Genomic DNA, 16,670 nt, shown 5'->3' on the forward strand with positions numbered 1-16,670 from the left:
GGGGGAAGAGTTATTATGCCGTGTGTAACGAGTGTGAAGCATTTGGCAAATTCTTGCAGGACTTTCAGATGAGAGGCCCTGTGAAACCACCCTTCTAGGATAGCACAGCTTTAGGAGACAGAATATATTTTTCCTGTCTACAGACATTCTCTGTCATTCGTTCTACCCATTTTCAGGGGAGTGTCTCACAGAAGAATCCCACCTGTGTAGGACTATAGGCTTTTCCTAAAGCAAAATTTGAAATGCTGTTAGCACCATCAGAGTTGCAAGATGCGCACTTGTACTTTCTAACAAACCAACCACAGCCTGCAGGTAGGCTCTGCCGGCCTCTGGAATCTCTTTTGTCTATAATGCTTGAACCCATCATGCTTCACCTTCCAAGAGTCTCCCTCTTAAAAAGTGAGATCATTCTCAAATCTTTCTCTCATGTTGCTTCATGTTTCCATTGCCTTCAGAGCCCCCACGTTATCAGAAGTTTCCTTCCATGACAGAAAATGCCGTTCTCTAATGTGTGAGCAGACATTGATAAGAGAGGGTCAAGTGTTCCAGATGTAACTTGATTATTTGCAGAATTAACAAATTCATTGTCCTGAAAGGGAGGAACAGAGCATCCAAGCCTTTCACTCTTGCAAAACACCACTTCTGCTCTGCTAAATGCTAAGTCTTATACCTACACCATTATTTTCCTTCAGGAAGTTACGTACATCTCACTGTTTCAGATCACATTACTCCCCAGATTTTACCCCTGTAAAATTTCCAGTTGGACTTCCTTCCTTCCTTGTGTTTTGGTACCGTGCCATGAAAAAGAAATTCAGAGCTTTAGCTACCTGCCAGGGAGGTGTGTTTTGCCCCTAAGTATCCTCAACAGTTCTGGATGCAGAACTTACAGCCACTGTTCTTCAGGACATTTGGTCCTTTGTGCTTACATGATGATGATTCCAAATAAAAAGGTGCCATATGGTATTCTCTTTAACACTAAAATTCAGATATTTTGTACAGAGGTTCCATTTTACAGCTAGATAAAAATCAGAAGATACTGTTTTCTTTATTTTCTCTGGCTAACTTTAAAATAAATAGACTACTGCTTGCAAGACACTTCTAGTCAGGCATCTAGGAGAGGAGGATGACTTAAGCTTTCTTGTCCGCCAATGTCAGCACCTCCTGCACACATCTGCTTGGTCATGTGTTACAGAAGTTGTATGGTCTTCCTGTCTAAATAGTGTCCAGATAATGGTTTTCCAGTTGCCTTTTAATTGAAAGGCTTTACCTAGTTATGTGGTTCCATTATTCTGTGTGTTTTCCTAGTAAACTGGCTTAGCCTGCCAAGCCCTATATCTGCAGAGACTTCTAGCATTTGACACTGAGAAAGGCAATTGACTGATTTTTTTGAACGAATGGAAGATTACAAGCAGAAGATGTCTGAAACATCTGCTTATCTTCTTAAGAAAAGTGTACAAAAGTGCCCAGGTCAGTGAGCACTTTGGGGTGAGCCATAGTTAATGGTAAAGCCTTTTGCTTTCCTTCAGAAAAATTGAGGCATTTTCTGGACATCTTAGAATTCTATGTAAGTGACAATTAACATCATATCTTCCATTTTCTTTCAGAAAGATGCAACTGTGTGGCGTAAACCATCAGAGGAATTCTGTGGATATCTGTAAGTTTGCCTGCAGAGCAGATAGAATTTTAAGGTTCCATAAATGTGTTTTGTAGAATTTAGAAATTAAGGCCATGGATTCTACAGCATTCTGCTACACAGATTCTCCACAGGAGAAGCTAAGTGGATCATCTAGGGTGCCTGTACATTTCTTTTTAGTATTATACTTTGATGCTTTAGTGTTGCATGGTGTCTAGAACAACGAACAATGAAAACTGTGGAACACACCACAAAACTCCCATTGGCTGAAGTGGGCAACAACATATACCCAGACCTTTTAGAAAGATGGTCTGCAAACCACAGAATCAAGTCCAGGTTCAGTAGGTCTGAAGTGTCAGTGCTTGGGCTGTCACAGTGACTATACAACTACAATAGAGTAAAATATCAAGCGTGTAGTTGTGGGAAAGATGGGTGACATAAAAGCCCTTCCTGTGTGATTTTCTGTCACTGGGTTCTATTGGTATCTGTAGGTTTAGGTAGAGAAATAATGACTAAAAACCAGCACTCGAAAAAAAAGGAAAAGTCATGTGAAAAAGTAGTGTTTGAAAGTATCTCAAAGACTGATATGCTCTGTGGAATTTAAATCTTGTTAAATCTGCAAGAGCTGATGGCCCCAGACACCAAGAGTCTGCTGACTCTGTACTGGGCCATGGGCACAGTGGCATCAACAACAGGTGTAACTTGAACCACTGCCAAGAGGGCAGTGGCTGTTATGTGCAGATGAAGGCATCAGGGTTGTGTGTACACCTGGTGTAATAAAGGACACTTGGAAGAACTGTACAAACGCCTACCTAGAAGCCACTGGCATGTTCATGTCGTCCTCCAGTTCTGACTATACAGCTGAGATTGGCTCCAACCAGGTAACTGTGAGTGAATATGGGTGAACTGCGCAAGTGAATAGATGAATTTGTTGCTTGACTAGTTATGTACTATTAATAAGAACAGCTTAATGAATAAGAATTATTTTGAAAATAATGGTTCTGATGGATTCTTCCCCTTCAGGAGCTGGAGGCCCAGTAACTCAAGTAAACAAAATCTCTGGTGTCTACTAAAAATATCTGATAACAAGTGAATGTTCTGTAATGTCTTATACCAGATTATTTTATTTGGTACTCTAATACGCCACCAAAGCATAACGTAGTTTCTCATTAGCTTGGTCCTACTACTGTTACTTCTACTTTATGAAAAATGTTTTTCCCATTGTACCCCTGCTTTCTTTTCTTTTTGCTTTTAGCTTTACTTGTCCCTGGTGGACTCCCTTGCTCCCCCAGCAAGAGCAGCAAAATACCAAGTTGTTAGAGAAATAAACATGATGATTTTTATCTGAGGAAAGAGTTTGCTGTTTACAAAATACTAATTGCAGCATAAGGACAAAGCTTCTCAGAATAACATTTATTGCAGAGGAGAATAGGTGCACCCATAGGTCTTTTTTTGTACTGTCTTTCTGATCCAATTGTCCACTGACCATAACTCCAGGTACCAAGGTATTACAGTAAGTATGCTGTTGCAAATTAAAGGAATATTTATAAAGAATTTCTCACTTTTAAATGTAAACATATGTTTCTCTAGCTACAAAGCTCAAGGAGTGGTGGAAGATGTTACTAACAGAATAGTGGATCATATTCGCCCTGGACCTTATAGGCTAGACTGGGACAGCTTGATGACTACAATGGACATCATGGAAACTTTTGAAGAGGTGAAGACTTGTTTAGATGTTTAAGGGAAATGTGTATAGATGTATATGTGGATTTAACAGTACAGCAGAGCAGTCGTTTCAACAAATACTAACATTTTTGTTAGCCTGGTAGCCTCTCATAAAATTCACATATAGAGAGCTACAGTATAGTATTTTATATGCCAAAGCCTTCCTTTGGTTACTGGGGACATACAGTATGACTCCAAAACCCCATTGACATCTGGCTTAAACATGGATTGTCTTTTGCTCTGGCTGTTAAAGAAGATTTATATGGCAAGGTATTTTTGCTCATTATTCGCTAAAATTTATACAAACTTGGTGCCATGATGCTATGATGCTTCTTATAAGAAAGCCTTTTTTGAAGACTTGTTTGCGTTCTGATTTATTGTTCACTTGGCGGATTAAAAGTACTTGACAGAGCATCTTAGTCCTGAGGGAGGCCTCTTGCAATTTATTCATGGTCCTTTCAGACTTGCTAAGTAGTGGTTAAGCCACATAAAAACCACATGGCTTTCAGTTCCCAGGCATGACAGAGTTCTGTAGCTTTAGTCAGTATGGTTTAAATGCGCCAGATATTCTCAGCTGCTGCAGCTCTCAGTTGCAGACTGCAAGTCCTTACAAACTTCCAGCATTTAGACTGAAAATGACACAGCCATTCAGACCTCACTGAAGTTATTTGAACAGTGTGGTTGACAGAGGCTGCAACCTTTGTGGAAAAGGCTAGCTGCCTACAAGCATAAATTTCGCTGTATTCATTATACTAAGGTGTTTTTGGTTTTTACCCTCCTCATTCTGTCACTCAACAAGAACTGCTGTGTGATGCGCTACACCACTGCTGGCCAGCTCTGGAACATCATAGCACCAAGGGAGTTTGTGGATTTCTCTTACACTACAAGCTATGAAGATGGGCTTCTAACATGTGGTAAGGCACCACTTAACCTCTGCTTAATTCTTATTTTGCAACAGCTGCTCGGCTTAAGATTTGATTCAAATTAAGTTCAGTTCTGCAGTAAGCGTTCAAAAATGGTGTAAGATGGTCTCCAACAAGTATTTCAAAGGTATTTTAACATTTTACAGATTTAGAGAAGTATACAAGTTACTGGTTTACCCATGAGCCATCCCTGTGTGCCAAGTTTCATTTATGCCAGCTGTGGGACAGGAGTGGTAGAGACAAGTTGTGAGGCTCTGACTCAGCTCTTACAGCAAACTGGGTGGAGTAACAGCTTGGTATTAAATAGGAGAAATGTCTTTTTAATGTCAGAATTTTTGCTTATCAAGTTCTGCTTGTCTGTCGTGGAGTTTGGATGAAGAGCAGACAACTTTCATGCATGAAAGTACCCAGAAACTTGGAGTGTGTCTGTCACTTCTACTAAATTCCCCAAGCAGAAACATGTAGATTTTAAATTTACTGTACCTTTATTTTCTATTTGTCTCAAATTAATTTTCCTTTTTTTGTTTGTTTTCCTTGATAGGTATAAGCCTAGACTATGGAGAGGTGAGACCTAACTTTGTCCGTGGATTCAATCACCCTTGCGGTTGGTTCTGCGTCCCTCTCAAGGACTATCCTAGCCACAGCCTTTTGACAGGCTATATTCAGACTGAACTGCGAGGGATGCTACCACAATCTGCAGTAGACACTGCCATGTCTAGTACCCTGGCCAATTTCTACTCTGACCTCAAAAAGGCACTGAAAACATAGACAAACAGTGACTTAAAAGCCCATGCGTTTCTTGCAATCAAACTATATTGTTTAGCTTAGCATAGGTTAGCTACTGAGTTAAGAGGTGAGTAACATTGTTCCTGAATGATACCTGAACCTTTATGTAGAGGGATCCAAACAACTTTACCAAGTACTTTTTGATGTGATACTTAGCACACATTCCTAATTCACAGCGCAAGATTCTGTTTCCTGTTCAGCACTCTGCAGCTGTGTGAGGAGTAGTCTGAATCTATAAACCTCTGGCTTCCTAGGTAGAAAACACAAGGTGTGTGGGGGGACTTGACTTGAAAAATGCAGCATGAACTCAGCTCTCACCAACAGTATTGAGAGTGGAGTGCTCAGGATTTTGCAGGTGCAGGTCGCTGTACAGGCAGGATCTCACTGAAGATGTGATTTTGTAATATATATATTTTTATATTTACTTAAAATTTTTGATTTATGTAGTTTGTACGGGTGCATCTGTAATTTGTTTTAAAAGATTTGCTTTGATTTATCGTAGGGATTACATAGCTAAGTTGTTAAATTATACTATTCATAAGAAAGCTATTCGCTCTTGTTAGTAAAAATAAGTATTCATTATTGGCATTTCTTTGATGTTGTAACTGTAACTTAATTAACTGTTATATATAACAGTCTCAGTGCATAGATAAAGAAATGCCCTTACAGCTGATCCAAAGCTCATTTAAGTCATCAGGTGTCTTTCCATAGTTTTTACTGGGCTTTTAATCACACAGTTGTCAAAATAGGAAACTTCCATTGGATCTTCTGTGATACTCTGCACTTCTAAAGAATTTTTTACTTAAATTTGCATGTAATTGTGTGTGTGGGTTTTTTGTGTCTTCCTTAACTGAACAACCTGGAATTACTAAAGCGACAGAAAGGACCACTATATAGTATAGGTATAGGCATTGGTGTAGCCACAACGGCACAGACTGCCAGCATGCTGGTACAGCACACTGGAGTGTTCTGTGGTAGTACCCCTAGATTGATCTTTGCAATAAATGAAGTGAGCATCTTAAAACATGAGCAACTGAAGGCCAAAGCTCAAGCTGCAGAGTTGCTCAGATCTGCTGGAGGATGGAGGGTGAGATTTTTAAGGATATTTAGCCAGCCAGTGATGCTGACAGGTACATAGCAGGGACTTTCAAAAGATTACTGTCTGTGCTGTTAGGAACCTGAATTCTGTTTAAAACCTGACATTAAGCTTTTAATGTTGGCATGCATCATTTGCTCAGGTGAGATTGTAATTATCCCTATGCTTTACCAGTGCTAGTAGAGGCAAGTTTAGCTGCATAGTAAATAGGGAAAGTACCTCGGAGCCCTAATATTTTGGGGGCATTTCTATGCATACAATCCAAGGACTGATAATGGACTCTTAGGAAAAAAAAATTCAGATGAAAATTGTTCCCCTGCAATATTGGCTCTTTGGACACTGGCCACTGTAGCTGAACTCTGAACAGTGAGGACTTTTCTTTCTCATTGCTCAAGTGGAGAGGTAGAAAAGAGATGACACCAAGTATAGTGAGGGCTCTCCCAACATGCTTCATGTATTGAGGCATTTAGTACTGTTTAAGACACTTAAAAACAATGGCCTCAAACAGCCTTTGGTGTCTTCATAGGCAGAAAATGTCAGCTCCCTGTTCAGTTTTGTGTATTCTGCAGTTCCCTTTAAACACCGTGGTTACTCTTCCCATCTTTTCTATCTTCCTTGTTTCCCCTGCAGTGCTGGAAGTTCACAAGGTGATCTTGCACCACCGCAAGGACACTAAGGAATCAGTGTCAGCAGACACACTTTTTCCTAAATGCTAGGGTCCACTCCTTTCTAGTACTGGTACAGAGGCAAGTATGAAAGCCCTAGCAATACTGCTGTGCGGGATGAATGCTGACATGATTATAGAGGAAACTGTGTGAAACGTACCCTTTTTATTCTTCCCGGTTATAAAGACTACCTGTATAGTGAATCTGCATATTCATGTCTTCTTTTTTTTAAAACTGCTGCGACTGACTAATTGAGGGATTGTGATACAGATGTATATAGAGAAAAATATTCCATTGCTCTGTAAAAAGCCCAGTTTAAATCTACACAGAGGCACTTCAGTGCTGGAGAAACGGGTCAGAAGGAGCACAAGACTTAGAGGATGATGTTTGTACAACAGTAGGCGCTGCAGAAAAGATTAAGAGGTCTCTGTTCCAAACTCCTGTTAAAAGGGCTCTAACACCCCTAGAGTACCTACCGTTATTTAGCGTTGAGTGAAACAGCTTTTTATGCTTTCAGTGAAGATAGGCTGATGAAGCACAGAGCAGTTGAAGAAAGAAGACTTACGTTTAAATGGAAGAAAATTCCTAGTGTGTTTTAAGTATGATGATGTTTTTTATAAAAATTTCTCCATGCAGATTTCCTTTTTATCAACAGAGTTGTTTTCAGTAGCAGGCCTAGAGATGGAAAGGTTTTGTGAATGAGAATAAAGTTTCTGAAAGCAAAGTAGTTCTTCTATTTTGCATTATAGTAATTTATTCCTTAAACACTGATTAAACTGGCTTTGTGTGTTTTAACAAACGAAGTCTATTGCTTCTGCCAATGAGTCTGAACATTCAAGTGAGTAACAGAGTAGTGACTGCCAGAGACAGAGAACAGAGTCAGATTTATTTTTTTTTTAATCAATGAAAGAGCATAGTACAATTCTCCAGTTTTCAGATGAGGAGAAATCACAGAAGGTGGTAATGAATTTTAAGGATTTATAATGGGAAATCTCACACTTCTAAAAACGTTTCTGATTTAGGAGTGCAATGATTGACAATGTATGCTGATTATGCTGCTGAAGCAATGCATAGCTGATAGTCCTACAGTCATTATTCCAAGCGGTTCATCTATAGAGTAATACAGAACTAGAAGAAAGGTGTCCCGTTTTCTAGTGTGTTGTATTTATGTGAAACCAAAACTTATTTTCTTTTTATACAGCTAAGGATTGAGAGGGGTGTTAGATCTTGAATCAGGCCTGTTCTTTAACCAGACTACATTCAGAACCAAGAAAGCCACAAAATCAAGTACTCATCTGGCCAGAACCTCTTTTCCCACTACAGCATTGTTTTCCTCCTAAGTTAGTGGACAATCTAGGTGACGCCAAGACAGTACTAACAGGAAAGTAATTGAAAGGACAAAGTGCAGGAGCCCATGTTTGGCTTGTTAGAAGGTAGTGGGAGACAAAGTAAATCACCTGGTATAGATTTCTGTCATCCTCACAGTTTGTGAGGTTTGTCAGTGCTTGAGTTTAAGAGTGTTTCAGTTAAGCTGGAATACATTTATCTGAAAGTAACTTCTGAATGAGGTGCCCAAGAATAGCAGAGACCAGTTTTTGCTAGGGAAATGGCATATAAATAGGCACATCAAAATTATTTTTATATGACTAGTTGTTTTTTTTTAAAAACTTACTTTTTCAGGGATTTAGGCAATATGACAGTCTAATCTTCGGCACTTTAACTACATGCTCTGTGTGTGGATGGGAAAGGTGGCTAAAGAAGAAAATTTTCATATTTGGCTTCTGTTCTTCATCTAAAACCTCAGCATTGACCTTGCCTGCAGCTGTGCTTCTTATTTTACATATGCAGAAGATAGAGATTGGGCTAAGTTCAATTTGGGGGCAGTCCAAGGAACTCTACCACAGCGTGCTGGGAGGTGGACCAGTACTTCAGATAGATGCTCTGGGAACAGCACAAGCCCTGATCTCAAATTTCATTAATTTATAAACATGAAACGTGATGAATTTGTAAGACGCGAAAAGAGTGTATAATTCCTCCAGTAATTATCAATAACCAGAACTATTTTGATAGTGTGAGCTGGTGATTCAACCTAGAAGATTCATTGCTGTAAAAGTAGCCATAGTTCTATTGAAACCTGTCAAGTTGTGCCTATGTTCAGAAAGTCAGTCTATCTTAACAGTGGTTTTAACTGACTGTGTTCAGCACTTAAGAGAATTGTATTTATATTTTGTATGCAATTACAGAATAAATTAAAACATGGATTCCAACAGACTCATGATGTACCTTTTTCAATACTTGTGCAGGCAGATGTAGCGTTCAGTTATTTTTGGGGGAGTTATGTGTGATGATATAGTTGATCTTCAGCTGCATGGTGGTCTCTAATGCTATCAATTTGTCTACTTAACTTTAAAAGCCAAAAAGCCTATCTTTACTTAGAAACTTGATTTAGGCCTAGGAAGATGCACAACTCAGATTTCTGCTAAATTGAAGTCTCTTGAAAACAGTACATATAGGGTTTTCTCAAAGCTTAAATTCTAAAAAGATACATTTTTTTTTGTAATTAACCTGTGATTGCTGTGGAAGAACTTTATTAGTTTTATCTTACTATTACTTACCTTTTAGCATGTTTAAGAAATGGTTTATTAACCATCAAAACTAAGTTAATCCAAAACACATGAGCATATAGCACCTTTCAGAAGGCATATAGATGTACATTAGGGTAATAAAGCATGCTGGAACATGTATTTTGACATGTATTTAATTAGCACCTACAGAAACAAGGGAAGAAAATGCCTGTATCTTACGTAGAACCTTTCCTTGTTTCTCTTACTACGCCTGCACAGAGGCAGGAGAGTTCTGTAACATCCTTCAGAGCAAGGAGCTGCAGCCCTCTTCTGTTGGTTTTCTACGGAACTGTGACTTCTGAGATACAGCATGTTCTTGTGGGGCATGTATGATGTCACCCTCTGCAAAGTGGGGTAAAAACAGGTACAGAGGCCACTTCAGATCTTCAGAAAATGATTAAGGACATTAATTAGAATTATTAAGAAAAATTGTGATGTTTAAACCCATTTCCTGGTGAGAGAAAATATGAAGATGGGAGAGATTAATAATAAAATCAATGTTAAAGATTAAGTGTTCTCTAGGAAAGAATATATCCTGAAGTCCTAGACCATAATTTAAACTTTGCAATACATTCTGCCTTTTCCAGTCCCCACTGAGCTGTGCTGGTGACTCAGTTTTACAGCACAGGTAGGGACTGATTACTGTGGGGTTAACCTTCCTCGGGATTGTGCCACTAGCAGGGAGAAAACAGGCACAGATGATGACAGCACATGACAGGAGATGTCTGTGCACGTTTCACAGCTGACCCACACAATAAGAGATGTCACATATCCTTGCTTGGGCATCTGGGTTAAGGTGTCCCAAATCCCAACACATTATCCAGAACTGTCTCTTCCAAAGTGATTTTCTTCAAAATTTCTCATTCAGCCAGTAAAGCCAGTATGACTGCCTAATGATCCTTGAAAATATTTCTTTGATACAGGCAACATAGGTGGAGCTATTAGAAGATCAGTTACTGCCCAAAGTATAATCACAAACTGACCTTGCTCAGGCCTTCTGTGGACCAGTTTGGCTGTGCCCTGGGATGCCTGATAGAAAGTATTTCCTGAGCTCTGTACCTGGGACTGCTGACCTGCCTGCCAGCACAGACCCAGCTCTGAGACAGGTTATGACCCTAGGCAGCAAATTACTATCCTAAGTAAGATTCCCTGTCTTTCTCAGGGTGTCAGTCTGAGTGCTGCCTTTAATTTGGATTCCAATCACACAGCATTATGGCTAGCATGTTGGTGTTACTAATTCAAGCTCCAAGGCTCACTGGGGATGCAGGGCAATGCTCAAGGGGGTGCGTCTGAGCAGTTGCAAACATGAGTACTTTGATATTTGGGTACCATACGACCCCTCCTTGTCTGTATGCCTAACAGGATTCTGAGCTCCTCACAATTTGGAGGAAGAAGGCAAGAAATTGCAACATGCCTGTTCACTGGAGCATGAGGAAGGTCCCTACAAACCAGCATCTCTTACACATACAGGATTAAGGATGGAGCCCCTATATGCACAGCCACCTCTGCTGAATTTCATGGTCTCCCTGTATCAACCAATCAGACTAATTTAACAGATACAATTAAACATGAACATCTGTACAGAAACACAGCCCATTAGAGTTGAGGTGCTGAAAGTTTCCCAAAACCAGTAGGTGTAGTAATCTTCACCAGAAGACCATCGTACATGGAGGAGTTAGTGACCCACACAGCAGTTAACCTGAGCTGGGCCAGGCCCATGCTGCGCTGTGCACGCTCCCTGGCTGCAGGATAAACTTACCCAGCTAACGGTAGCAGAGGAGCCCGCAGGCGGCTGCCACACAGTACCAGTGATTACACCACCTGCGTGGCCTTCCCTGTATCCAACAGTGCAGCAAGAAGTTCTCATGTGGACATCCTTCCTGCTTGGCAGTAGAAATGATAAGTAGTTTGATAAATGAAATGATGAATTGTTTTAAGAAAATCCTGTAATATCTCAAATAACAAAAAAATGGGGTAACCCCTTCCACGGGCTGGATCTGCACAGTGTGCTATGCCAGAGGTCTGTTTGATGCCTCACAACTCAGCGTTCCCAGCATTTGAAGGGATGCAAAATCGTCTTTACTACCCTCTCTTTCTTTGTTGTGTTAGTGTTAATAAATAGCACTTTAAACGATACTTTACAGAGGCTGATTGTCTTTTGACTGGGATCATAAGGAACCAACACTTCCTGGTGCAAAACAGCAGGCAAGATTAAGAATCAAGTTTTGTATATGCTTTACATGGGCAAAACATCTTTCTGTTCTGCCTCCATGCCTCCCAGCCCATGCCATAGAAATGGAGCATTTGTGGAAGAGAAATCGAGGAAACCTGATGCCCACCACATGTTCTACCCACTACACGCCTCTTGCCTGAAGAAATGGAAGTATGATAATGAAAAAAAAAGAAGTGAGGAAGAGGGAAGAGCCCTTTCATGCATTTTTTCTTTAATGTCAAATAAAAGTATAAAGAATTCACGATGCATGTAAAAATACTGAATCATTTCCCAAACCATCTGCATCCTTGGATATTTTAGTCAAAAAGTTACTTGCACATGTACAACATGTTGAAGGAAAAAGGTGGTTTAACTGCTCAGAAGGACATCAGAACTACAAAAACCCGGGGCTTTATAAAGAAGCAGACTGCACCAGGCATCAGCAGAAATGTAGATTTTTGTTAGTTATGAGGCAGGATGGTTTTGTTTAACTTCCCAGCTGTCCTGACTTATGGACAGTCCCTCTGAGTTGTTCTGTCAGGTTACAGACTTGTCAGTTCTTTCTTATGTCCCATTTTCATGATTGTCCCAAGGTCGCTATAAAAGCAGTGTAAAGTTATGCTGTAACACGAGCTTCCACTCCGCTGTTTGATGCGCTATTTTTAAGAAGTCAGTCCAAAGCTCAAGAATCTTGAGCTCTGGGGGAACTCAAAGTCCATAAGACGTAGCTCCTGTACGTGCCCTCTTCTCTCCTTTTGACTTTCCACTGCCCTTTTGCACTCTGTTATGGAGGTGGGAAGAAGATGATTTCATGAAACTGTAGAAAGAACCTATGCCCTGCCTCAGCTTGGGAAAAGATTCAGCAGCATCCATGGAAGCACCAAATTAGCCAGTTTTCTGGAGCACTGTTACCATGCAGAACGTCTGGCAGAGCTTATCATCATTTATTTCTTACATCCCTCGGGGGTTTTGAAAAGTCATCTCCCACGAAGGGGTGTGAAGGGACTCTGCATTCAAGCAGTTTGCAAGCCTAAGGAGTTCTAGGAGGCAGGAATAACAAGCTGCAGCAGTACAACATAGTGGCCCACTGGCCAAGCAGCCGTTCTGCAGACCCATGGCAGTTTCGACCCATGGCAAACGGAGCAGGAGGCAACACCACTGAGGGTGCTAAATGACAAATATGGAAACAAAGCAGTGAAATGAAAAATAATCCTTCCAGCAACTCAGTCTTGCCAAGGCCTCCACTCAGGTACCACGTGCAGCTTTGGGATAGATAGCTTTTGGCTACATAGTTCAAGACAGAGAGTAGTCAATTACAGGCGGAAAATCTGTATGCAAGCAAGAAGAGCAGTGAAAGACCCTAGGGTGCATGGCCTGTGGGAAAAGACTTGGTTTGTGCTGCTGAGAGAGGAGGATGCTGAACAAAGGAGCATTTTTAATAACCTTTGAATTCATAAGAAATGGTTGCAGGAAACAGATCACCATGATAGACAAACTGTTAACTGCAACAAAAAGACTCAGAACTTTATAAAATACTTTCCAGTCATAAGAGTAGCAAAATTATTTGGTAGATTGCACAAGGAAGTGGCAGTGTCTTCATTGCTGTAGGTCTTTAAGAACAAGAGAGACAAGCATCTGTCTCGCATAACCCTCCCCGGGGCACAGGGATAGCCTGGACAACCTTGCAAAAGTCTTTCCAGCCCCCTAGTTCTGTACTCCACCACTAATAACACAGAATCACAGAATCATAGAATCATTAAGGTTGGTAAAGGCCTCTAAGATCATCGAGTACAACCGTTGACCCAACACCACGAAAACAAACAGATTTAGTTTGTTATCCAACTGCTAAGGTTTTGAGGGAAGAGGAGAAGGGGAAATGCTGTGCCAAGTTGGAATTAATTCAAGACTGTGCTATATAAACAGATAACACCCATCATTACATCTCCCTATAATAATGACTATTGTTCCTTATCCTACACTGAGCATTAGCTGTCAGCAAATAATAGATGTAAGCATTTCTAGATTTACTAGTTTATTTAGCATCAGATTGGTCATGCAAGCCACTTAAAAATAGACTTCCCACCATCAAAGCATATTCTCATGGCTTATCAGCATTTCCATGCAAGCACACAAGCAGGTACATTGGTCCCAAGTACAATACACTGAAACAACAAAACTGTCAATATTTTCCTGGTTCCAATTTCTCTCTGGCTCATTTGCACAGTATCAGAAAAGTTATGACACAAACAGGCTTAGTCTGAAGTAAAAGTGCACAGTTAAACAAGTAGTCCATAAACTTCTATTTAGTCACTAACATCTTTGTTAGTACAAGCAAACAGTGTTGACAGTACAGGATTTCTTACACATTAAGCAGTAAAAGGAGTGAGGTACACAGAACATGGAGCTAATTTGAGAAAGTCTAATAGATAATATGACATTTTTCATTGTTATTATTGAGTCCAGCCACCATTGCTCTGAGATCAACGAGCTTCTGTAACAGGCTTATAAAATACTTTGTGTTACACGTCAATAGCACCATTTGTCTGTTTGTCTTGGAAGCATCAGCACATACCCTAACCATGCAGCATATACTCCTCTTGAATTAACAGAAGCACAAAACTCCCTGCTTACGGTCTGGTCCTCATCCAGCCTTAAAGCCAAGAGCCACCAGGAGCCTCCAAACCAAGGCCAAGCCAGACACAAGCCCTTAATGTATCACATTTCTTCAGGTTAAAACCAGCTTAAGCTAATGAACTCCTGGAGCAGCCAGGCAGACTCTGCTTGGTGCCTCCCAGGCTTGCAAGGGCACAATGGTGTAGCTCCTTGGGACTAAAAAACTGCTTCCCCCAGGTGAGACAGACTCAGTGACTCTTCCCCTCTTCTCCCACTCCCTCGCAAGCGGGATCAGCCGCCCTTGCTGTTCTGAAAGATCATCCTGTTTATCTTAGTCTTAGGGACTAGGGTTCACCCTCCACCTCTCCATCTTTCCTTCTCCCTGAGCACCTAATCACTTCGGAGTTAATTTTCTCACAAGCATAGGCCTCTCAACATTGTGTATTCTGAAAAAAACCCCCGACCCAACCAAACCCCAAAACAATGTCTCTTATGGAACATTAAATGAAATTTCTGCTATTTAATCAGAAGCATTAGCATGACTTCTCACGAGCATGTGTTGTGAACAAGGAAGCGGTTCCTGTTGTGCATAATAGCATGAAGACACAGCTGGGGTTAGCTCTCAGCAGCTAGTAGTTTAACTGTTCTTGTTTCTAATCATTTTCAGTAAAAAATATCTTAGTTTGTAATTATTGTTTCCCTGCAGCCAAGATGGTAAAGATTTGAGCAGAGCAAACGAGGCACCCACCGCTACACTGAGGGCAGTAGGTTGGTGGTGGCACCAGCCTGGGACCCTCTGCAGGGTCCCATGGATCACTGTCATTCCCAAGGAAGATACTTCTCAGGGAGGACATTGCTGCAGCAGGATTTAGAAAATCCTTCAAAGATTTTTTTTTTTTCTAAATATGCATCCAGTACATTTGCTTAGTTTTATGAAATGTTTCTTGACAAAATCCTGTTCACCATTAAAGACTACTCCAGGACCCATAGCAAGCTGAGGAAGAGACTGGGAGCCATATTAATAATACAAACAAAGCAGCTGTGATGTCTTACAAATTAAAAGTGGGATCAGTGGTGAGGTTTTTCCACCTAGAGGAGGCTGGCGCAGGATACATTTGTGGTACTTTCATAAACATGGCTGACATTGATGTCTGGAAGATAACAGAAATCAGGGAACCTGAGACCTTGGAGGAAACACTTATAGACACTTTTCACCTTATTCTTTGTCCAGACAAAGCTAAGAAGGAGCTCTCTTTGGTGTGGTCCGTAGCAAAATCCTCTGGTGTTTTTGTTGTGGGAATTTATTGTTTGGAGGTACTTAAGAATTTGTGGTGGTGGTTGTGCTTGTTCATGTAAAGTTAGCATTTGTAAGTAACACAATCATGCCTTGGGATCTGTTTTTTTTTCTAGATACCCTGGTTCTTGCAGGTATGGTAGCTACAATTTCTCACAGTGCAACGCAGCTATTTGAAGCTAATATTTGGAGGGTTTTGTGGTTAATGTCTGTAAAAATTGTGCCTTAATCGGCAAAGATATTCTTACACAGGTGCCTTTATTGCTGTGGCTAGGCCAATTGATTTAAATGGGCCTAGTCATTTTGGTTAACTTCAAGCAGAAGTGTAAGATGGAGCTCAACAGCAATGTCTCAGATATATGGCTCTTAAACAGCCATGGGTCTTTGCACTTTACTCTTCATACACCCTGTTTGGTTAGTTAAGTATGATAATCTGATGAGGTAATTTGATCACTGGACATTTGCAAAACCTACAGCTCCTCTGGCTTGTCTGGGAGGGAGAGAGAATTCCTTGGGCAGGATTAAAACAACATTACCTCATCACAACTAATGTCGTGCCCAACACTATTGCTTTGACAGGGGTTGGAAGAGAGCCTCCGTCAGGGCTGCAGTGTCAAGTAGACATGGATGAACAACTGTTAGCTTTGTGCACAATTAATTTAAATTACCTAGATTAATGAAAAAGCTTTCTCTTGGAAGGAATAGCTCAAAAGGACATGGCAGATGATACTGAGGGGTGATAGGATAAAGCAGAGTTCTATGGACGAATAAATATGACTCAGTGGCTACTGGAGCGTACGGCCTCTGGGATAGATCACATGCCATTTGCAGCTGTAAATCATACCCAATGGCTTGCCTCAGCTTTTGAGCTACCAGAATAACTGCCTAATGTCTATGACATAGTAATTTCAACTAGGAGAGCCATTCCAGATCCACCCAACATGGGGCTAAGAATTACAGCCTTTTTTCTCTTTGATAGTCTTTCCCTGTGTGTACATATGCAGATGCAGTGACTGGCTCCACAGAGTTTTCTATTATAAAGCAGATCATTATTTACAGTTCCAGACAACAAATGGGACCAAGTGTTATGAATTGACTT

General features: G+C 40.7%; 1 protein-coding gene across 1 annotated transcript; it reads left to right on the forward strand.

The window, feature by feature from the left end:
• Positions 1-1,604: 1,604 nt before the first annotated feature.
• STARD4 (StAR-related lipid transfer (START) domain containing 4) lies at positions 1,605-6,623 on the forward strand (the record flags this gene model as incomplete). The annotated part of the gene is made up of 4 exons (XM_009328730.1): positions 1,605-1,654; positions 3,224-3,350; positions 4,158-4,272; positions 4,823-6,623. Coding segments are annotated over 4 exons (519 nt in total), but the record flags the coding sequence as incomplete, so codon positions are not given.
• Positions 6,624-16,670: the final 10,047 nt, after the last annotated feature.

Source organism: Pygoscelis adeliae, unplaced genomic scaffold (genome assembly GCF_000699105.1).
Source record: "Pygoscelis adeliae isolate BGI_AS28 unplaced genomic scaffold, ASM69910v1 Scaffold16, whole genome shotgun sequence".
Classification (NCBI taxonomy): Eukaryota; Metazoa; Chordata; class Aves; order Sphenisciformes; family Spheniscidae; genus Pygoscelis; species Pygoscelis adeliae.